We start from the raw sequence: 23709 nt of genomic DNA on the forward strand, positions 1-23709 counted from the left end.
ATACCTTGAAGCAGGAATGAAAAATATATTTTAGTTTTAATCACCAAAGGTCAACCACGAATCAATGAATTTTATTAAAAGAGAACATAGTTGAGAAGATGACTAGAAGAAAGAAAGACCACAAACAAATATGTATTGTTGCAGAGAAAGGATAGATACATTTACTAATTCTCATGTCTGAAATATAAGATTTTCGGTATCAAAAAATATTCCTATTGAAATACATGAAATTACACATTGTCTTGAGTACCACTAGAAGTATATATTAAGTGTTGTTGAGGCGAAATGCATAATATTTAGAAATCTATTATTCTTGTTATATCTGTGGGGTCATCAGGTCAAGGCTTTGGGTGCCAACGTAGAGAAGGCTTCAGGGGCATAGTTTAACTTGGTCAAGCGTCATCCTTTCATAGTGAGTTTGGGGCTTAATCATGACATAGCTTCACCAACTTTGTCCTTTTTTGTATCCATATTCATCCCTATTTACAATTGATTTTCTTGTGGGCATTCATACAAAAACAGTTTGGCTACATCATCAACTTGGGTCAGATACCCCTAATTGCATTAAGGACTAGCCTAAGCTGTATAAGAAAAAACTCTGTCTGTAATTTCCTCTACCTAATTTCCTAGTTAAAAAAATCTAATTTATTTAATAAAAGATGATATAGCTAGATAAACTAGTTTAACTCCTCCCCCCAAGGTTATTCTTTATATCATCATGGGGATCACTATTATCAGCATTCAGTACCACGTATGCTAAACATAACTCTTCTCATCTCTGTGATGTCACCCAACTGAGATCACTTTTCCCCCAACTGTCATTCCCTGTGGAGAAGACCCTTACTCATCACTTGCTACCTAATTATTTATGAGTATAGGTTTATAAATTTTATTGATTAAAATGAAATTCTCGAAGACATAATTTCACCCCCAATTTTGAGTTATTCAGTTTTCAAATCAAATATTTAGATGAATTCTTTGGAAAAACCAATGATTCTGTTTTGGTGATTAAAAACTAAATACAGGCGTCAAATAATAAACAGAAATAATAAAGTATCTAAAAATACCTCAACAGAAGCTCAATATCTTGATACTTTTTCTATCCATGGTTTTGTATCATTAGGTCCAATTTTTGTATGGTGTCATGAAAACAATGTTCACAGAGCCATCACATAAATGAAAATGATAAAAGGCGGGAGTTAAGCCACATTTGGCCCATTATGTTGATAGTGAATACTACTTCACTCTCACTTCCCACCGTGTCTTCTTTGAGATTTAGCGTGAAATAATATTTTAAATAAATCATTAAAGAACTTAAATTCCATATAATATAATGGAGGCTCATGTCATAATTTTATCAGGAGATGTATTCATTCAAAAAATTCATCTAGTCGACCATTCACTCTAAAACCATCATCATTTGCCCGAATACAACTAAGTTTTATGTTATATTAATTTTAACCATTATTGAGTTTTATTTCATTTAGTTTTTCATTGTTCGATTTATTTACGTACTAAAATCAATACTCGTTTTAGTAAGCCAATCTTACCAACTAGTACATCAGGCACTATTGTGACTCAATTTGAAGGTCAGAATCAATCAACAAACCTACTCATCGTATTCCAGTTGTATATGTCTAATATATAGTTTCTCATTAAGCACACATGAACATTCCCACCAAACACATTTGGGATTTAATCTACCGTGAATGTGATCCGTGCTTAGCTTATTATTTTCATTTTTGATGATGATTTTATTTATGTCCTTCGCTGAAAATTATGTTTGAGCTCTTGATTCAGATAGCCTAAAATCAATACTCATTTTTCAGCACCTAATATGGTGTGTAAAAAGTACTGGACAATAGCCTAAAACATTATTTTGTATGCGAGATCAAATGCTTGTAGTTTGAAGTGTAGTTTCCACCAAGAGACTAGGAAGGATTCACTTCAAATATAAATGAAAAATTCCTGTGTGAAACTTAATAGGGAAATGACAAGGATTGGAAATTTCACAAAAGATATTATATACACTTTAGAGAAAACAAAAGAAGAAGACAACATAACTCCTCCCTTTTTCAACTAGCTAAATTTGGCAGTACCAAATCATTGGATTTCATTAAATAAATCAAATTTAAATTTTTCATAAATATTATTTTCTATACCTGAAAATATATCTATGAGATAATTTTATATTTAAATTTAATACTCCTTCTTTACCTTGTATATAATAATTCATTAACTTGGATATAAATCAATTGAGGTAGGTAGATAACTCCACCTTAGTCCTAACTTTTTATTTGTGAAATGATGACTGATTGACATATATGTGGGCCCCATGAGATGAATTGAAATTTCATAGAAATAAGAATCTCCATCCAGCACAACACCATCATCCCTCCACCCAAACTAGTACATAGTGCATCTCCATGAGGTACCTGTTGTCTCCAAGGCCATGGCTAGACTCCAAATGCAGCGGTCCGCACTAAATCTTTGGAAACAGCCTAGCTCTCGCTGAGACAACTTTATTGTCAATCTATGAACTTATTGAGCTGAAATCAAAATCCATGTGCATTTTTTTATTCAATTTAAACTGATATAAATTGGACAACCAAACTGCCTACGCTTTTAGTGACCCACAAAGTTTAAGCAATTGAAAAAAATTATGGAATTGTACTAATAGTTCTTAGAAAAATATTAAATGTGTTTTTGCTAGATTCATAAATAGAGAAGCTAAATATGTGGATATGGTTCATTTATGTGTCCTGGATTGGTGTAATGGTACAATTGACTTAGTTTTTTGTACCTAGGTAGATGAGAAAGATAAAAAGGGATGGTTGTCGATCCCGACAGGTAAGGTGACAAAATGAATTTGAAATATTTCAGTATCTAATTAAAATCAACTAGTTTATACATAAAAATAGGGTTCCTTAATATGTTGTTGTTTAATGCAAAACAATAAAAATGTATAATAGAGAATTAATAATGCAAAAAATAACTAAATTCAGTTTGAAACAAAGATTCAGATCAGCTGTTAAGTCAAATGTGAAAATGAGATATTTCTAATTATATACAATAAGTTCATGCTATGAATCTTTGTGTTTGTCTCTTATGACAGTTATGAGCTGAATAAATCTTCGCATACACATTCAGGATAGACTTTTACTTATTGGAATCAGTTGTTGTTTAGAGGATCATGAACTGCCTCAAACCTTCTTGTGGCAGCTTCTTCTTCTAATTTGACTTCAAGTGTGTTTTCTATAATAAGCCTTCCCTTGTCTCTCGCCAGGTAGAAGGGCTGTCACCACATTGGATGGAGACATTAAAAGACAAATAAAATTATAAGGAGGACTTCTATTGTTTATGTTTCAATAACCAGTCCCAAACTTGCTGAGAATGGCGATAATTCTGGTTGGACGATTTGGGTATATAGAAGATAAATGCTCCATAAACTTTTCCTGTTGATATGTGACAACTCCTCACTATTTTGCATTGGTTGGGTCAGAATTCACCTTCTCGTCACAAGAATGTGTTCATCGGTGAAAGATGAGGGCTTGGAATAAAAATACATAATATTACCCTTGGGTATTTGACTGGTTTGTTAAAGGATTCAACAGCTGTGATTCCATCATGGCCATGGAATATCTTCTGTTTTGATAGTCCTTAACCTAGTTTGTGCTGTTAACGTAAGCTTTTATCTCAAGTTGGCCATTCTTCACTCGTAATCATTATCATCTGGTACTGATTAGTTGGCTAAAAGAGAGAGAATTAGGTATTTAAATAGGGGATTGAATCTGCTCATTCTATTTTTTTGTTATGATTTATGGTCAATACTACGAATTTTGGTATTAAGGAAAACTCATTTTGAAATGGGCTTTAGGCTGAGTCATCGTGAAGCCCAAAATTTGCATTCTCTGTAGAGTTTTTACACACAATGGACCCCATATTTCTGTGGAATACCTTTGGGATTGAGGACAATAGAGCTTCATCAAATGTTTATTTTTGGGTATCCTTTTTCATCCCTATTTCACGTGATTCGTTTGGGGGGCATTCACACAAACACAGTTAGGTCAAATCATCACCTCGGGACGAATACTCCCAAATATCATTAATATTTATCCCTAGCTCTTTAAAAACTTAATTGTGCCTTCCATTTCCTCAATATAATTTCTTACACAGAAAAATCCTATGTTAACTAAAATAAAATTAAATCACTACAGATAGAGAACCTAATTCACCCCCCTCCCTTCTTAGATTATTCCGTATCCACTTAAACTATCAATTTTTAGGTCAATTATTAAAAATATATCATGGGTTCCATCCAATCCCACATATGATTGAACTCTCAAAATATCTGAAGCGTGCAACCTTTCAATTCAAATTTTTGAATAAGTTGATCAAGGATTTGCACATCATGCCCTTGTGAATGATGATTCTATTGTGATGGTGTGGCAAACTATCCTTAAATATAATTGAAATAAACTAGAATATGATAAAGATGAGCTAGCCTCATATAGTACTGAAATTCTTTAGTTAAATCTCAGAACATTTCAATAGTCACCAAAACAGTATTCTGACTTATAAAATCAATATATGTATATATATACGAGCCTGAAGTCCGAAAGTTTAAAGTGAATAATGCCCAATACAGAAAAAGTATGTTGATCTTTACAAACAAAATATAATGGATTTAGCCTTGCTAAATCCAAGATAAACGCAGAGCATTTTAACATGCAAATGAATGATATTAACCTTTTAAATATATGGGTCATTCCATAACCATCAAGCTGCACTCAAATGTGAGTCTACAATTTGTTAAGGTCAACAGATATCTATTCCAGAAATTTAATAATTAAAATGAAAGTTAATTTTTTATCTTTCATATTACCTGGGGGATTGGCATTTTTTTAGCATGAAATTCAAGGCCCAAACATTCCCTTAGGTTTACCACACCGCCATGTTTCAGTATTTGCTCCTTACAGAAGGGGAAACCTTAAAATTGGTCTGCTTCATGCAAGTTAATTGCCTCGTTACAGCTTACACACATGCAATAATAGTTATAGTTTTCCTTTTTGGAAATAACGAAAGTATAGAATGATAAGAATAAAAATTCACATAGAATCATTTATCCACGAGAATCTCAATTAGTATTTTAGTAAATACATTTTAGATAGTATAGAAAAAAAATTTTCAGATACAACTATATTTCAAAACTATTTAGAAATTAATAGCAATTTATTGAAATTAGTTGTGATTTGAAGCACTCGCTAACATAAGTTAATCCCACATTTCCATTAAATCTATATAACTTGCAAAGCGAGCAGGACTAAATGATTTGAAAGGAAAATAGAATGTAAAATCAAACTTCAAGATTATTTGTTTTAAGAGGTTTTAATGAGAGGTATTATACAAAGAAATTAAAGTATGGAATAATAAAATTATAACTCTGGAGTAATAACACATGGAAACTGTTACTGAACAACTAAGGTAAAATTGATATTTTGAGGCCATTTGGAACCAGCCTAGGAGTTAAAGACATAGATAGATGATGAACATGATAAAGCCAATCTTATTTTAACCTCTGCATTGAGAGAAATCCAATACTCTAAATCCATAAAATCATTGCTATGGTATAACCATCATAGTGCCCCTTTGGAGATGTTTAAGAATGAAATTAAAGTATTTCGACTGAAATTACAGTTTCAATCCTACAAGCACAAAAGTTTCGACTCTCAAAGTAGTAATGGTGCCAGATCTACTAAGATTGGGGCAAGCTTTCTCAATAATGTTTTTTCTGTCCCCAATGTTTCTCAATTGATCCACTTGTATGGATGGATACATAGTTAGAGGAAAAAACTCGCCTCAAATATTGGGTCCAATCGAACTGGTGGATCTGAGAATATTGGTGATGTCGAAAGTCGTCTAGGACGTTATCGGGTCGGCACAGAGTATGATGGCTCGGTACCAATAATAGGTAGTAGATTCGAACGTCGATGGTGTCGTCTTCCGAGGGGTGAAACCTAACGGGTTGATGTAACTGCGATTCATGGAATGAACGTCCTACGTGCAAACTCCGACTCGAGGGAGGCGCTGAACTCCAAGCTTGGACGGGGTCGCCGGTTGACGGCAACGGTGGCCTCTCGAACCTCGTCAGAGTGACAAAGGTGTTACGGCCGAACGGATTCAATCCGTAGGGCTCGCACGTAATGGACGGACTCGTCTGTACTAGTAAGGCGCTCAAAATATGTTCGTAGTTTTCTCTCAATTCTTTCCTCTCTCCCCTACCTAGCCCGAGGGCGGTGGAGTCAAGACAAAGGTAAATGGCGAGGAGTAATATAACAAGCGGTGGAGGGAGGACGTACCTCATCGTCAGGTGGCTCGTCATGCAAGTTGTTCATCAATACAGCGACCAGGGCAGAATGCGGTGGAGAGGAGTCGGAGAGGATTCGGCATGCTCGACTGGCAGTGCAGTGCAGGTGCGATGGACGGTCAGAGGAGTGGGAGGGAGTTGCAGGAATTCGCCAGGCGCTCAGCCGTCCTGGGCAAGTGGGGCCTCAGATGGACCAGCACGGAACGGTGTCCCAACCCGGAATTTGCGCGGGCCGATGACGACCCTGGGCGGCGCGGCACTTACGTGGGCAACCCACACAGGGCGGTCACGATCTCGTAAATTCGGCGGCTGAATTGATCAACCCCGGCCCAGGTATTGACTCGGCGCACAAGGACGGCTGATGGTGCCCCTCCGTTGCCGTATATCAAATGGGTCCAAGGGAGGGGTCTTCCTAGGCAGCGGAGAATCTACAGCAGCCCAAGCAAAGTTTCGTCAATCCCACCGAGATATGGGTCTCCTCGTCCAGGTAAAGGGATGGAAGGCTGCGCTCCCTGTGGCAACGACCGAGAGCAATGAACCTCGCGTTCAGTGCCGGACAAAATTGACCACCCGAGGGAGAAGCGGCAGCTGAAACTTCCGCCGGAGAACTGCTGCGCCTGAATTTGGAGCACACGGCTGCAGGGATGCTGGAATCGGTGTGGATATCAGTAAGTCCACCGTGGGCGTCTTCACCACGGTTGCAAACGGCCACTGACTCGCTTGATACGCCCGTTACAAGCGCGCAATCGGAGGGGGGGAACAAAAGGCATTGGTGGGCCAATTCGGGCTGCGAAATTCCGGCGGCGGTCGGAGGGGGAAAAATCAGGAAGGATCTCGGTCACGAGGTCGACCGAATAGACTCCTCCCTATCGATTTCCTACCCCCTTGTCACAATTCTGCTCCTTAACGCATTTCCTCTTCTCGGCTCGATGAAGCGACCGACGGACGTTGAAAATCATCGCCACAGGATCAATTTCCTGCTGCGATGGGAGAATACTCGGGAAGGGTTTGGCCACTTTGGAGGCCAGATTCACCTTCCTCTGATCAAATCTCCTCCAATCCTTCAGCAATTTTTTCTCCTCCAAGCTCCTCCTCTTCTCCCCCCTCTTCGTTCTTTCTGAACGAGGGATGAGACCAAGAAAGACACAAACACAAATTCACTTTGATATTTCCTGGTCTATCCTGTTTAGGGTGCCCCATCTTCCATTACAAAGGGAGGAGGTCAAGTGGGACCCCTAAATGGGTCAATAAGGGGCGAAATGGGTCTATTAGGGGGGCCCTTATATAAATGGGCTCCCACATTATAAAATAAAAGAAAAATAAAGACATAAAAGAAATCATGAGGGAGGCAAAAACTAGGGGTCCCTCCCCGTGATGACGATGACGGGCGTACGGGACACCTCACCAATGCGACAAAAACACAACGATGAGAACGGGAAAAACACAAAGCACGAGGAAGAATGACGAAAACGAAAACGTGATAATCGGGCATTTATCACCTGATCTTCGATGATAGTGGCAGGCGACGCGAACAACGCCGTCGACGATCCTTGATGGCATGCGCCATCAATCCTCTTGGGGTCAGAAGAACTCGCCTCCATCGAGTTGGGGTAGCTAGTGGCGGCATCCGGCAAGGGCCTGTTCATCGGTGGCGTAGGTTGTGCTCTGTGGCGACCGAGTCATCCACACTTGCACATAGGAGCCTTCACGGTACCCTGTCCCCTGCATCGTTAATTACCCCAAGCAATATACGATCGACTGACTCGTGCCAATCGGGCGAGATCACCAGGGAAGTGGTCGCAACAAACTCGCTCACATTGAAGGGGTTTAGAAAGGCCAGGAAGGAGGGGAGAGAAGGGGCTCGGCACAAGATTGGGCCCGCCACATTAGAGGTGGAGCTGGTCCCCTAGGAAGGAGGGACTATGGAGACATAGGCGTGTCTGCCCACTCGTCGTAGGGTCGAGAACGGGCCGACGCTACGAACATGTAGCATTGTGGCCGCTCGGGAGAATAACTCTCCAACCAAAGTCTCACCGACACTCGGTTTCCCACATCTAACACTCCGAGTCGACTCTACAGGTTGGCAGCCTGCTTATACTTTGCATGCCTATATGAAGATCTAGCATGATGATCATGATGCAGCGACAAAACATGCTGGGCGAACGTAATGAGAACCTTCTACGGGTGCTAGGGTATGGGGTCAATGAGGGACTTGGCTGTTAGCAATCTCGGGTGGGCTCAACCCGGTGGCGTGGGCCTCCAAGGAGTCAAGTGCAATCTCAGCGCGTGGGGTAGGGCAACGACGGTTGGCCGTTACCATGCGGATCGTACGGCGGTGCAGCGCATCCGCCGCTCATCATCCTGTCCGTGGAAGAGCGGGTGGTCTGCACCGGGTCAAGAAAAATCCTGAACGAAGCCGACAGGGACGCTACGTGTCTGCTCCAGGCAAACGGCGCGGGCGGCCGAGCTGGCGGCGCGGCTGATCGGACGACTGGAATGGGCAGCTCTGGTAGTTGGGCGAGTAATGTGGGTCTCCTGACTGGTGGCGTAGGTGCTCCAGCGGGCGGCGCAATCGGCTGGGCACGATAACACGTCATCGTCTTTGTATCTCGGCTCTTGGGGGCCCGCGGGATAAAGGGCGATCGTTTGCCCAACTGTCTTGGTCAAGGCAATCTTTGCTGCTGGTTTCGTGGGTCATTATTTTTCTTTAGGTCATTCTTTCATAATGAAATCAAAATGCATTAATTACATGCTATGAATTAAAACTATGTATGCCAATTTGGATTCTAATATTATATAAACTAAGAATCACTTATGTTTTGAGCAGATTTTTTGAACTGAGATATACATATGTACTTTTGTCTAGATATGACAATACAGGTATAAGGTATCTCACGCCGCACTACATGAGTGGGACCTCACGTATCTCATAGCCGAGTCACCCTATCATGAATATCATATTGATGCAAGATGACTAGAGGAGACGGGACAGGTTGACAACGGGCGTAGGATATTGGCCAACTAAGGAATGGGTAGGATAGAACCAGACCACAAATCACACGATCGATTCCAAAGAATTAAATCCGATGAAATAGTGATGGTGCAGCACCTTTCCTCGTCGAGGGCGGGAGTATTGTCTTCAACCACCGCGGTGATGCCAAGCACCAAAATAAATAAATTTGAATGGTCATCCGCTTGAAGATTCAATAACATATTCAACTAGTCGCCTGAAAAAATTCAAAACTGACGGCGGTGGATGAACTCTCGAGGAACATTAGATGAAGAACGCGGGACACCAAACAATGTAGAAGTACCTCAACACTAGATTAGTGCGTGACAATGTTGCGAGAGATTCTTGATGCATCATTGGCGCTGGAGATTGTCGTGTGCTTTGACACGGTGTCGCGGATCCAACTAAATGGCATGCGCGGCGGCAAGTGGCTGAGAGGGCAGTAGGGGGCGCGATGGGCACAGGCAGCCAGGGCGCGGCAGGCGCAGGCAGCCGGGTGCGCAGCAGGCACAGGCGGCCAAGCACGTGGCTGGCACGGGCGACCAGTTGGCGTGGGCGGCGGTCTGCACGTGGATGGCTCTACACGGGCGGCTACCTGCATGGGCGGCGGTCGGCGCGCGAGCAGGCCTGCGCGGGTGGCTACCTGCGTGGGCAGCAGTCCGCATGGGCGGCTTGCTTGTGCAGACTAGCATCCTGCGCGGACGGCTTGTCTACGCGAGCTGTCGGCCTGCGTGGGTGGCGATCCACGCGGGCGGCTTGCTTGTGCAGACATACGGCCTGCACGAGCGACTGGCCTGCGCGGACGGCGGTCTACGCGAAGAGGGGCGGCAGTGGCAACGACGAGCGGTGGCAGCGGCGACCCGAGAGGGGGGGAGAGTTAGGGCAAATCTTCCAAGAAGAATAAAACTTCAATTCTTGACAATAGATTCGCCAAGTGTATCGTGCAACATTGGCCTACATATAGGCCTTGGAGGAAAGAGAAAATATGAGAGATAAGATAAAATAGATGACGTGCTATCGTATCACGTCAAAGGGTACTTCTGGATCTGGCGTTGATGACGTGTCATGATGCATGACGTGTTGTGTGTAAGTGGAAACGAGTCCGATTCCAGCGCATTGACTTGATCGTTATCTGGGCGGTTCTGCAGTTGATGTTATTGATGAGTCAGGATGCAAGACGTCTCGGATGACGGTGGCGGCGTGTCCGAAGATGGTGCATTGACGTGGTCGCCACCACATATACCTAGTGATTAATCCCTCATTAGATTTCATTCCATCTGAAATTATAAGTAACATAATATCAACCTTTTACTGAGCATATACTATGAAAAAGTGATCCTAATAAAATACTAGTGATGAGGATAGATTGCAAAATGCTAACTGAGTGTGAATGGGGAAAGTTAATGAAAAAGACAGTAAAGCTCAGAAGAAGAGTTAAAAGAGGGCTAAGGGAGGATGAAAGAATGGTTATGTCACCGCATAAAGCCTATTCCACAGATTTGGACTAATAAGGTTGATATAGAATACTGAGAAACATGGTGATGTATTGATGTATTATATATAAATCTTTCAACAATTGTGTGCTTGTTATTTAGGAAGAAGTAATAAAGCACATGATGCGGGGAACAAAATTATGATGTCTCAACAAATAACCAAACCATATTTTATCTTCTTCTGTTGTATGTTCTTCTATGCTCGATGCTTAGTACTTTCATGTTTTTTTTTACTTTCATTTTTTGGGGAACGGGAAAAAATATATAATACGTAAAGACTATCTACTGATGATAAAATGAATGATATCAAAGTAGAGTTTAGCATATGAAGAGTAACAATACGTATGGAAGTGAAATAGAATGGATATCATACCAACACACCCTTCTTGCCAAACTGAAAACTGACTCCATAATTATTAAAATATAGTTTTCATCATCCAAGGATGATAATGATACACTATAAAAGCATATGGTCCCTAGAAATACATTTCATCCAAAGGAGGAAATATTTTGTACTTTGAGTGATCATTCTAGTTGCACTCAAGAGATATTTATTCACCCCTAGTTAAATTGCAAGATGAATATTCATAAATGTTTATGATGCTAAAAAATATAAACTTCTTCCCTCCCTATTGAAGCATGTAGCATCCTAAATGCACATGTAGAAACATTAATTCTCAAATAAATTTAGAGGTTCATATTTGCGAACTTGAGTTGATGTCTCTTGATCAGAGGATCAGACAGAAGTAGGACTGATTCTTGTAGTAGAGAGGAATTGAGTTCTATACTCGAGCTTCTTGTTTGTGATTCCTGGAAGATTAAAAAAAGTACAAGAAACAAATAAGGAAAAGCAAGGAAAGAATTTTATCTCCCCTTATTTTAAGAAAATCTAATACAAGCAGGAAAAAATATTAAACTTAATGCACCATAATGACCAACTTAACATATTTTTTCTGAAATGGATGAATCCTCATGCATTAGAGTAGGTACTAGACCCGGACCAGCCACTTCATGAAAGTGTGCAGCTTCAAGGTTCACTTCCATTTTCATACAAAACACTAAAACTAGAAAAAATGTCACGGTCATTTGAAAAAACAATAGAAATAAAGATTACAACATCAAAACATGCTTCTATAAGATACTAAATTCCTATCTGGACAAGATATTTAACGAACCATCCTGGCCTCTAGTATTTATAATCACATCAATGTATTTGGTGATTTTTAATTATATTTTACCACTTTAAGTTTGTTTGATCAATAAATTAGTTCCAATATGTGCTTTAGGATAGGGATAATTGTGCCATTTATTTCATTGAAATTAGGACACACATAAACGTACCACGTATTCATTAGTAATCAATTTCTTCACTTCAAATAAATCAGTGAGGGTTTACAAAAAAGTGTCGATAAAGAGAAAAAAAAGAAAATTATGCATGGCATGTAAATATATAGTTAATTTGGGGAATAACATGATCTAACTCAAGATGACGCAGTTCCAAATAAAATAGAAATTATATAAATAAAATTTCAGTTATTACATTATCACAGATTAAGATCCATTAGGTCATGGATGATTAATGAGATCCACAAGCAGGATTAGTTAGATCCACGGACTGATATAACACGTAGTCGCCGGGATCAAACGGCACATGTTACAACACAGGATTTAGAGAGTATGCACGGCAATCTATGAATGCACTTTAGAAATAGCTCTTAACAAGTGAATAGAAGCAACCTATTGATTCAGAATTATGATTTATTTGATTTCCCAGAAGGGGATTGTCATGATCAAACTCCCATGGATCCGTGTAGATCACTAGAATGCTTATGATGGGAGGAGCTCAATGGCCTAAAGGCGTCCAAGACTATTGTTATCAAGTAACCAATCCTCCACCACAAGAAGTATCTTAACACTCAATGAGGGTGGCTATCCCATGTGTAACTCTTTAACTCGGACAGAAAGAACAAATAGCGGAAGAAGGCACTAAGGGAGGCAATAATACTGACTAAGAAAATGGGGATTGGATAGAACCTAGCATAGGCGATGACGGCCGAAGATCAATAACGATGATTGGAAATGAATGCAAGCAAAGTGATAACTTGTACATTATAATGTTATATTGATGTATATTGCATTACATATATGTGTTTTATTGGCCATATTTGAATGTTATCATACATAAATGGACATAAATGACTTGCATTCTGATTTTATGACTGTTCTTTAATTTTTAGTATTTTTTACGTGGTATTTAACCTTATTGCATTAAAGAAATATTTTTTACAGGGCATAAAATCTTTGGCTAGAGGTTGGTGACGGTTTAACTAATTTTTGGGCATTTGTCTATATTTTTTTATAATTTTCTGGCCATAATTTAGCCAAAAAATGATTTTTAGAACTGAAAGAATATATTTTTATTTATTTGGAATTTAAAAAAGCATGCATCCATGTCATTCGCACGAAATTTGGAGGAATGAGTGGATGCATGAAAGGAAAGCTTTATTGGCTCATTATGACATTGCAAAACCCAATGCCATATTTAGCAAATTATTACTTCAAAGGGACCAACGTGCACGGGTGGCAAGGTAAAGGAATGATTTGTTTTTTTCTGCGTTAGCTTTTTCGTGCAATAAATTCACATAGAGAATCGATCTCCAGATGCATTCATTAAATGAGACTTTTTTCAAAATCATTAAAGGCAGAATTGGTAACCACTGTGTACATTGACTGCATGCTGAAATCGATTACGTGTATATTTATAAGTTTTAAAAGATTCCTCGTATGCGGAATCGATTAGTCATGTGCATTGATGCATGAAAGGAAAGCTTTATTGGCTCATTATGACATTGCAAAACCCAATGCCATATTTAGCAAATTATTACTTCAAAGGGACCAACGTGCACGGGTGGCAAGGTAAAGGAATGATTTGTTTTTTTCTGCGTTAGCTTTTTCGTGCAATAAATGCACATAGAGAATCGATCTCCACATGCATTCATTAAATGAAACTTTTTTCATAATCATTAAAGGCAGAATTGGTAACCACTGTGTACATTGACTGCATGCTGAAATCGATTACGTGTATATTTATAAGTTTTAAAAGATTCCTCGTATGCGGAATCAATTAGTCATGTGCATTGATTGCACATAGTAAGCAATTCCATGTGCGTTTAATGCGAGGCAAGCTCACCTTTATTTTTTATTTTTTTTACTTAAAAAAGGATACAGAGCGGGACGTGGTGCATTCTCCTCTACATAAATGCGACATCATTGAGCAATGATTGTGGCCTTTGGAATTGCGCAAAAACGTGTCAGAACGCGATCGAATGGTGGAGAAAACAAGGAAAGTTGTCAGCCAATAGAATAATGCCTTTTTTTAGATATATGGAAGAGAGATAAAGTGATCCAACGGCCATGATTAAACGCCAGTCAATCTTTAATATCTTGAGATCTAGTCGTGTGATTGCACCCAAATTTTGAGGGTAGGTTTGTTTTTCATCCTCTACAATCCAGACGGTTCGATGTTTAAAAGGAGGTCAGGAAGAAGGGGAAAATGACTTTTGAAAGCTCTCCCCAAGGATTTGGCCAAGAAGGACATAGGTGATGCTTTGGAAGTCGACAGATCTTGGTTCATCATTGAAAATTGTAAGTTTCCAATTTGCCTTTTGAACTTCTTCTTGAACGATTCTAAAAACGCCAAGGCATGGGCAAAATGTACATGCCCTTGAACCTGATTTGAAATGAAATTAACATTGCATTTTGATTTTGATTCAAGATCTGACTTTTAATCCTTAGTTATACATTGATTTTCATGTATGTTGGCAACTTAGATTTCTAGATTAGGGTTGAATTTCACTTTTAGTTCATTTTTCCCCCAAATTCCACTGATTTATCTCTCTAGGTTAATTCTTCTACTTTCTCTCTCTAGATTTAGAAATTGATTTTTTGAAAATTGAATTCAATATATAAAAATCTAAATCCAAAATTTCATCCAAAAATTTGTCCATCGTCAACTCCAATTGGACAATTTCCTTTCTTGCTGTCGGAACCCGCTGGAACACGCTGCAACGTTAATTACTTCTTGCAATATAAACTCGACATGCTCATGCCTCAGTGGGGGTGGTATGGAAGATGGGTCTCTCACTCGCATCACTCGATAGGCCAGTGAGGGTGTGAGACTCTAGGGCTCTCAGACTCTCTGGCGTAGAGTGGTATGGGGTTAGGTCACTAACGTTAAAGGTGGAACTGATCCCCCACAATGTAAGCATTCTCGTTAATCACACGGGCTATCGAGAAAGGTCTGGCACTATGAGCGTGAAGCTTCGTAGCAACCCTAGGAGAATATCTCTCGGACCTCAATCGGACCATGACGAGGTCAACCTCGGAAAAACTGACAAGACGTCGACCTACATCAGTGGCGGTTTTGTACTTCTCATTTTGCAAAATGATGTGAGAATGAATGTTATGATGCATGTCCCTCATGTAACGAGCTAATGAAATACTCTCCTCAGAGGTTCTAGTATGAGGGTTTAGGGGGGCGAGGTCTAGCGGTCGCCGTGGTATCTCGCCATAAACAATCTCAAACGGTGCGCGACCCGTAGTACGGCTCACCGAGAATTGTAAGCAAACTCTGCGCGTGGGAGTACACGGCCCGACGATGTAAGGTTGTCCCCAATGAGGGAGCGCAATAAGTTTCCTAGGCTACGGTTGACAACCTCCATCTGTCCGTCAGTCCGTGGGTGATACGTGGAGGAGAACTATAGCTTTGTGCCCATAAGTATCTGGAGTGTCTTCTAGAAATAGCTCGTAAATCTGACATCTCGATCGGAAACCAGCGATCGGGGTAAGCCGTGAAGCCTCACGATCTCGTCGAAGAACAAGGTCGCTACACGCGAAGCGTCGGCATTTTTCAAACATGGCACAAAGTCGACGATGACTAAGATAGAGTCGTGTCGATGGGCGGTCTTCGAAAGACCGAGAATGAAGTCCAAGCTAACATCGTCCCAAGGACGCGTCAGCACCAGTAGGGGCTTGTAGAGGCCAGCATTCTGCTTGATCTTCGCTCGGGAGCACGTCAAGCATCTGGAGACAATGTTGCCGACATCCCTCTTCAAGGAGGGCCAATAGAACTAGTATTCCAACACAAGTATGGTCTTGTTGACTCCCGGGTGTCTGCTGAGGCCACCTGCGTGTGCTTCCCAAATAAGGAAATATTGTACGGAAGTGCAAGGAATGCACAACCTCTTCCCACGAAAGAGGTACCCTTCCGAGAGGCAGTACTCACTGTGCTTAGTCATCAGACCACCACTAACGACGCGAAAGATCTTCCCGTAGTCGGGGCAGTCTGCATAGGCCTCCATCATCCGCTTGAACCCCGTGACATGTACTCTCATCTTGTTGAGGACATACAGTCAACGGCTTAAGGCATCGGCGACCACATTGTCCTTCCCCTTCTTATGCCGGATGACAAACGTGTAATCTTGCAGATATTCTATCCAACGCGAGTGCCGATCGCTGACTTTTTTCTGGTCGTGAAGGTGCCTCAGTGCACTGTGATCGGAGTAAAGGACGAACTCCTTCGGAAGAAGATAGTGGCGCCAGTGTCTCAAGGATTGGACGATGGCGTAGAATTCATGGTCGTAATTCTCGTAAGGGCGCCTTGTGTCGTCCAGTTACTAGCTGAAAAATTCAACAGGGTGCCCTTCCTGGCTAAGGACTCCTCCCATGCCCATGGTCGAGGCATCACACGCAACTTCAAAAACCCTTTCAAAGTTGGGTAGTCATAATACACGGGCTATGGTCATAAGGTGTTTACATTTTTCGAAGGCCTTCTCGGCAGCCTTCGTCCACTCGAACCTCTCGAGACAGATCAAATCTGTGATGGGCACGGCAACTCCACTGAAATTTGGCACAAACCGGCGATAGAAGGTGGCTAGCTCGATAAAACTCCGGACGTCGTGGACGTCCTTCGGCTGCGGCCACATAGAGATGGCCTCGACCTTGGCGGGGTCGGCCGGCACATCGCACTCCGACAAGATGAAGCCTAAGAATGCAACCTCTACGGAGAAGAAACTACACTTTTTTGGGTGAGCATAAAGCTTCTCTCGGTGTAGTGCAGAACACACCTTGCGTAGGTGTTGGAGGTGGTCGGATCGGGACCGGCTATAGACTAGTATGTCATCAAAATAAACAACGACAGATCTTCCAATGAACGGGGGCAGGACCTCCACTCGAACGTGTTGGGGGCGTTCGAGAGCCCAAAGGGCATCACATTCCATTCAAAGAGGCCATCCTTAATCTTGAAGGCCGTCTTCCACTCATCCCCTGGTCGGATGCGAACCTGGTGGTATCCACTACGAAGATCAATCTTCGAGAAGATAGTCGCTCCGGCCATCTGGTCGAACAAGTCTCGTACGCGGGGAATCGGGAATCGGTATTTCATCGTGATTTTGTTGATGGCCCTCGAATTGCAGCACATGCGCCAAGTCCCATCCTTCTTTTGCGCCAATATTGCTAGGACTGCACACGGACTGAGGCTCTCACGAATGAGGCCCTTCGACAGGAGCTCCTTCACCTATCGATACAGCTCATCTACCAGGTCCATCCGGTAGTGGGGTAAGTTTGGGAGCAATGCACCCGGTACGAGGTTAATGGTGTGTTGGATATTGCATACGTGTGGGAGCGTGTCGGGAAGCTCGTCAAGGAACACCTCACTGTACTCTGACATGGGCTCGGCTAACTCTAGGGCATCTGAAGTGGGCGATGGGTCATCCGAAGGGACGTCAAAGGCAAGCGCGTAGCACACAGGTAGATCATCGGGCTGCTCTTGAAGTCCACATCGAAATATGCACCCATTCATGATAATCGGGTACTTTGTCTCTCGTGGGAGCTTCTTCTTACGATCCGTAACAGCCTTGAGAGCGTCAATCCTTGGGGTGGGGGGCGCGACCTGCGTCGGTGCCCATACCAACAGATACCATAGTAGTTGGCGTCCCCAAAACATGAACGACACGATATTTGCCCGGCCATCTAGCCGGACGTTGTGGTCAAATAGCCACGGTCGTCCAAGGATGATACTGCCAATCCTCATGGGCAAGACGTCGCAAATAATCGTATCCTCGTACGTGCTCATCTTTAGAGGGATGGCACATTGATACTTCACCGGGAGGGTGGAAGCATCTACCCATGATACGTGATACGGCGCCGGGTGGGGCACTAGGGCCAGTCCGAGCTTGGCCGTGGCGTCCTCAGAGACTGCATTAATGCAGCTCCCGCTATCGACTATCAACTTGCACGATCGATCCCTGATCTTGAGATAGATATAAAAGATCGAAGAACGCTGCGCGAGATCGTCAATGGTCACTAATGGCGTGGCCGACGGTGACGGACGTGTAGTCGAGATATCTGGGTTGCGCGTAGGAGATCGGGTACCCTGGGGCATTGAGGCCGGTGTCGTGGTAGTGGCTGGGGTTCCAGCTGGCGTTGGGGACTACTTCACTGTAGTAGTGCCGGAAGCCTGGGAGGTTCGGCTGGCGGACCGTAGACCGACGTTAACCAGTGGTCGGGGGGGAGCGTGGGTGCTCATGGGAGCGGAGGTGGGTGTGATCATAATGACTCCGACGGGCACCTCACACTCCTCATCATCGGGGCATTCACCTTGGTAGACGTCAATCTTGGGGTCCTCCTCCGGTGGTGGGTCAATTGTGTTTCCCTTGAAATCCACAAAGTTCAAGGAAGGGCAATCGGCCCTTCGATGGCCGAATCCCTTGCACTTGAAACACTGCATGCTGCTGGTAGCGGTAGAGTCCACCGAAGAAGAAGGCGGGGTGGAGCTGGCTGACGTCGTCGTCGTCGGGCTGGGAGACTTCACAGCTGAGGGGGTAGTCCTCGTCCATCCCATGCTCGTGGCCGCTCTGGTGGTGGAGCTGTGGAGGTTGTAGCCCTGGCGGTGGTGGTCACCGCCGACGTGGCGTTCTTCAAGATGTATTCGCTACCTTCTACTATTTTGTAGGCTAGGTTGATGGTTGCTGGGTTTTACTCCAGAACCTTCGCTCCGAGCTCGGACCTTAGGCCACGGACGAAATAGACAATCTGCTGCTTGAACTGATCGACCGTTGTGCACCGCATGCGACACTATTCGAACTCAGTGATGCATTCACGTGCCTTCCGTTGACCTTGTTTCAGGTCGAGCCACCTCAAGAGGATGTGGGTCATGTGGTGGGTCGGGACATACTTGTCCCTCAATCGTCGCATCATGTCAGCCCAAGTCATGGGGGGTTCTCACTGTCTTGCCGCGGCTTCGACCTCGTTCAGCCAAAAGATTTTATCCTCCCGCGACCGTCGATCTAGCCTACAAGATCGTTGAGGATAGCGAGTACATTATGGAGAACTCCACGTCGGCGATACCCCTTCGGCGAGGGCTGCAACCCCCTCAGCCCTGAGTCTGAGTACGAGGACGACTATGACCACTGGGTGGACGAGAAACACCCTCCCCACGTTGAAGGTCGCCAGCCCGAAGACGACTACTCCGGCCCATACCACCCCACCCACCTCATCCGTGGAGTCTACCGCTAGATTCCCTGCCCGGACGACTAGTGGCGTGCAGTGCTTCAAATGCAAGGGGTTCGGCCACCGGCGATCCGACTGCCCCTCCTTGAACTTCGTAGACTTCAAGGGGAACCCGATCGACCCCCCCCCGGAGGAGGACCTTCAGGTCGACGTCTGCCAGGGTGAATGCCCCGAGGATGACGATGATTGCGAGGCACCATTGGGGATCATCGTGATCACACCCACGACCTCGAGTACCATCGCCCCACTCTGACCGTTGGTTAACGTTGGCATACCGTGCGCCGATCGCATACCCCGGTCTCTTGGCATGGCCAAGGTAGAGCCGCACCCGTCTTTTGCCGGGACCCCAACCCCTATCCCGGACTGCACCTCGGCCCCTGCACGGCCAACCACTCCCGCGGTTGAGTTGAAGGAGACTATGGCCCCACCACCCCAGGGCTCCACGTCCTCCCAGCGGCCCCCAGACCACGCGGCCGCATGCCAGTCACGGTCGGTCACACCGACGATGACTGTTGATGACCTTGCACAATGCTCTTTGATCATCTAGGTCTATCTCAAGATCGGGGATCAAACGTGCAAGTTGATCGTCGACAGCGGGAGCTGAATAAACGCAGTCTCCAAGGATGCCGTGGCCAAACTTGGCCTGGTTTTAGCTCCTCATCCAGCACCTTATCACATGTCGTGGATTGATGCCTCCACCCTCCCGGTGAAGCACTAGTGTGCCATCCCACTGAAGATGATCACGTATGAGGATACCGTTATCTACGATGTATTACCCATGTGGATTGGTAGTATCATCCTTGGGCGCCCGTGGTTATTCGACCACAACGTCCGACTAGATGGCCGGGCGAACACCGTATCATTCGTGTTTTGCGGACGCCAGCTCTTATGGTACTCGTCGGTGAAGGCGCCCACTTGAGTCCCGCTCCCGGCGTTGACGCCTGAGACCATTGAGGTTGGCATCGACCACAAGCCGAAGCCCCCGCGAGAGCCACGATACCCGTTAGTCACAACCGGCTGCATTTTCCGACGGGGACTTTTAGAGCACCCCGGCAACAAGCCTGTGTGTTTTGCACTCGCCCTCGGCGTCCCTACCGAGAGTCCATCACTCATTTCCGACGCCCCGGAATTGGTTGAGCTTATGTCAGAGTTCGGCGAGGTGTTTCCGGCCGAGCTCCCCGACACGCTCCCTCCATTGCGCAGCATCCAGCACGCCATTGATCTCATGCCGAGAGCATCACTCCCAAACTTGCCCCACTATCGGATGGACCTGGTGAAGTACCAGGAGCTGTACCGACAGGTGAAGGAACTCCTGTCGAAGGGTCTCATCCGTGAGAGCCTTAGCCCGTGCGCAGTCCCCGCACTCTTCGCGCCAAAGAAAGACGGCACCTGGCGCATGTGCTGCGACTCTCGGGCCATCAACAAGATCATCGTGAAGTACCAATTCCCGATTCCCCGTGTGCAAGGCTTGTTTGATCAGATGGCCGGAGCGACTATCTTTTCAAAGATTGACCTTCGTAGCGGATACCACCAGGTACGCATCCGTCCAGGGGATGAGTGGAAGACGGCCTTCAAGATTAAGGATGGCCTATTCGAGTGGAACGTGATGCCGTTTGGGCTCTCAAATGCTCCTAGCACGTTCCAGCATTTGATGAACGAGGTCCTCTGCCCGTTCATTGGTAGATTTGTTGTCGTCTATTTCGATGACATATTGGTCTTCAGTAGGTCCATACCGGACCACCTACAGCACCTACGCGAGGTGTGTTCGGCATTGCACCGGGAGAAGCTATACGCTCACCCGAAGAAGTGCAGTTTCTTCACGGCCGAAGTTTCGTTCCTTGGTTTCATCTTGTCGGAGCACGGAGTCTCTGTCGATCCTGCCAAGGTTGAAGCAATCTCTTCATGGCCGCAGCCGAAGGATGTCCACGACGTCCGGAGTTTCATTGGACTGGAAACTTTCTACCGCCGATTCGTGCCAAACTTCAATGGGGTTTTCGCGCCCATCACGGACCTAATCCACCTTGAGAGGTTTGAATGGACGAAGGCCGTCGAGAGGGCCTTGGAGGAGCTTAATAGCCTCATCACCGCAGCCCCCATTCTTCTGCTACCCAACTTCGAGAAGGTTTTTGAAGTTGCATGTGATGCGTCAGCGATGTGCATGGGAGGAGTCCTTAGCTAGGACAGGCATCCAGTTGAGTTCTTCAGCAAGAAGCTGGATGACATGAAGCGCCAATACGAGAACTACGACCGCAAGTTCTATGCCATCATCCAATCTCTAAGGCACTGGCGCCATTACCTTCTCCCGAAGGAGTTTGTCCTATATTCTGACCACAGTGCGTTGAGGCACCTGCACGACCAGAAGAAGGTCAGCGATCAACACTCGTGCTGGATAGAATACCTGCAAGACTATACGTTCGTCATTCGGCACAATAAGGGGAAGGACAACGTGGTCACCGACGCCCACAGCTGTCGCCCGTATGTCCTCAACACGATGCGAGTGCATGTCACCAGATTCGAGCAGTTGAAGGAGGCCTACGCCGAATGCCCCGACTTCGGGGAGATATTCCACGCCATTAGCAACGACCCGACGACCAAGCGCAGTGAGTACTGTCTCTCGGAGGGATACTTCTTCCGCGGGAAGTGGCTGTGCATCCCGCGCACCTCGACACGAGACTTCCTTGTCTGGGAGACACAGGTCGGTGGACTCAGCGGACACCTCGATGTCAACTAGACTATCCACACGGTCGAGTACCAGTTTTACTGGCCGTCCCTGAAGAGGGATGTTGGCAACATCGTCTCCCGATGTCTGACGTGCTCCTGAGCAAAGATGACCAAGCAGAATGCAGGCCTATACAGACCCCTTCCAGTACCGACGCGTCCTTGGGATGATGTTAGTTTGGATTTCGTTCTCGGTCTCCCTTGGACTGCCCATCGACACGACTCTTTCTTAGTCATTGTTGACCAATTCTCGAAGATGGCACATTTCGTACCATGTTCAAAAACAGCCGATGCTTCACGTGTAGCGACCTTGTTCTTCGATGAGATCGTGAAGCTACACGGTCTGCCGCGATCAATGGTGTCCGATCGAGATATCCGGTTTACAAGCTATTTTTGCAAGACACTGTGGATACTTATGGGCACGAAGTTGCAGTTCTCCTCTGCGTATCACCCACAAACAGACGGACAGATGGAATTTATTGCGCTCCCTTGTTGGGGACAACCTTAGGTTGTGGGACCAAGTACTCCCACGCACAGAGTTTGCTTATAACTCCACGGTGAGCCGCACTACGGGTCGCGCTCCATTTGAGATTGTTTATGGCCAGATACCACGTAGGCCGTTAGACCTCACGCCCGTAGACCCGCATACTAGGACCTCAGAGGTGAGTATTTCATTTGCTCGTTACATGAGGGACATGCGTCATGACATTCATTCTCGCATCATTTCACAAAACAAGAAGTACAAGCTTGCTGCTGATTTCGGTCGACGTCCAGTCAGTTTTCCCGAGGGTGATCTCGTTATGGTCCGATTGAGGTCCGAGAGGTACTCTCGGGGGGTCACTACGAAGCTGCATGCTCATAGTGCCGGGCCTTTCCCGATAGCCCGTGTGATTAACAAAAACGCCTACGTTGTGGGCATTCCATCCTACTGGGGAATAAGCTCCACCTTCAACGTCAGCGACCTCACCCTGTATCGCCCTATGCTTGAGAGCCTTAGAGACATAGAACCTCATACACCCACCAACCCGTTGGGTGATGTGAGTGAGGGACACTCCCCTTCCCCGCCCGTCCCTCCTCCCATTGTCCCTTCCTCGCCCACACATGAGCATGTTGAGTTTATATTGCAAGAAGTAATTAACGCTGCAGGGGACAAGGTGGATCGCAAATTCCTTGTTCATTGGCAGGACCGACCGTCGAGCGAGGACACGTGGATCTCGGAGGAGGACCTACGGCGACTTCGCTTGGAGCTCATCCAGCCCTTGGACAGTATCATCGGCTCAAACTCGTCGGAGCCGAGCTCCCCCCACTCGGGGAGGATGATGGGGGACCATCCGCAACCGGAAGCGCCAAGTCATCCTACGCCAGCACGTCAGCAACCACGTCGTGAAGCTCGAGCCGACAAGAAGAACCCGGAGTTCAAGTACACGGTGTGACGAGAAGGCGTCCCCATTTCTATTTTCCTTGCATTTTTTGAACTTTTTCGTTGTGTTTTTGTTTGGGGAGGGCCTCCGTGTTTTGGCCCTTCCGTCGTACTCCGAACTACCCTGTATGGC

The 23709-nt window shown here is 44.9% G+C and overlaps 1 protein-coding gene and 1 long non-coding RNA gene across 2 annotated transcripts; one reads left to right on the forward strand and one right to left on the reverse strand.

Moving 5' to 3' along the window:
- Positions 1–5555: 5555 nt before the first annotated feature.
- LOC144713778 (uncharacterized) lies at positions 5556–7534 on the reverse strand. Its single transcript, XR_013584147.1, has 2 exons — positions 6360–7534; positions 5556–6282 (listed from the first exon to the last, which is right to left on the reverse strand). It is a non-coding gene; the product is annotated as an uncharacterized LOC144713778 (long non-coding RNA).
- Positions 7535–21659: 14125 nt separating this feature from the next.
- LOC144713971 (uncharacterized) lies at positions 21660–22169 on the forward strand. The gene has a single exon (XM_078588711.1). The coding sequence runs from the start codon at positions 21660–21662 to the stop codon at positions 22167–22169; it is 510 nt and encodes a 169-aa protein (XP_078444837.1).
- Positions 22170–23709: the final 1540 nt, after the last annotated feature.

The sequence above is a fragment of the Wolffia australiana genome, chromosome 16, assembly GCF_029677425.1.
Source record: "Wolffia australiana isolate 7733 chromosome 16, ASM2967742v1".
NCBI lineage: Eukaryota > Viridiplantae > Streptophyta > Magnoliopsida > Alismatales > Araceae > Wolffia > Wolffia australiana.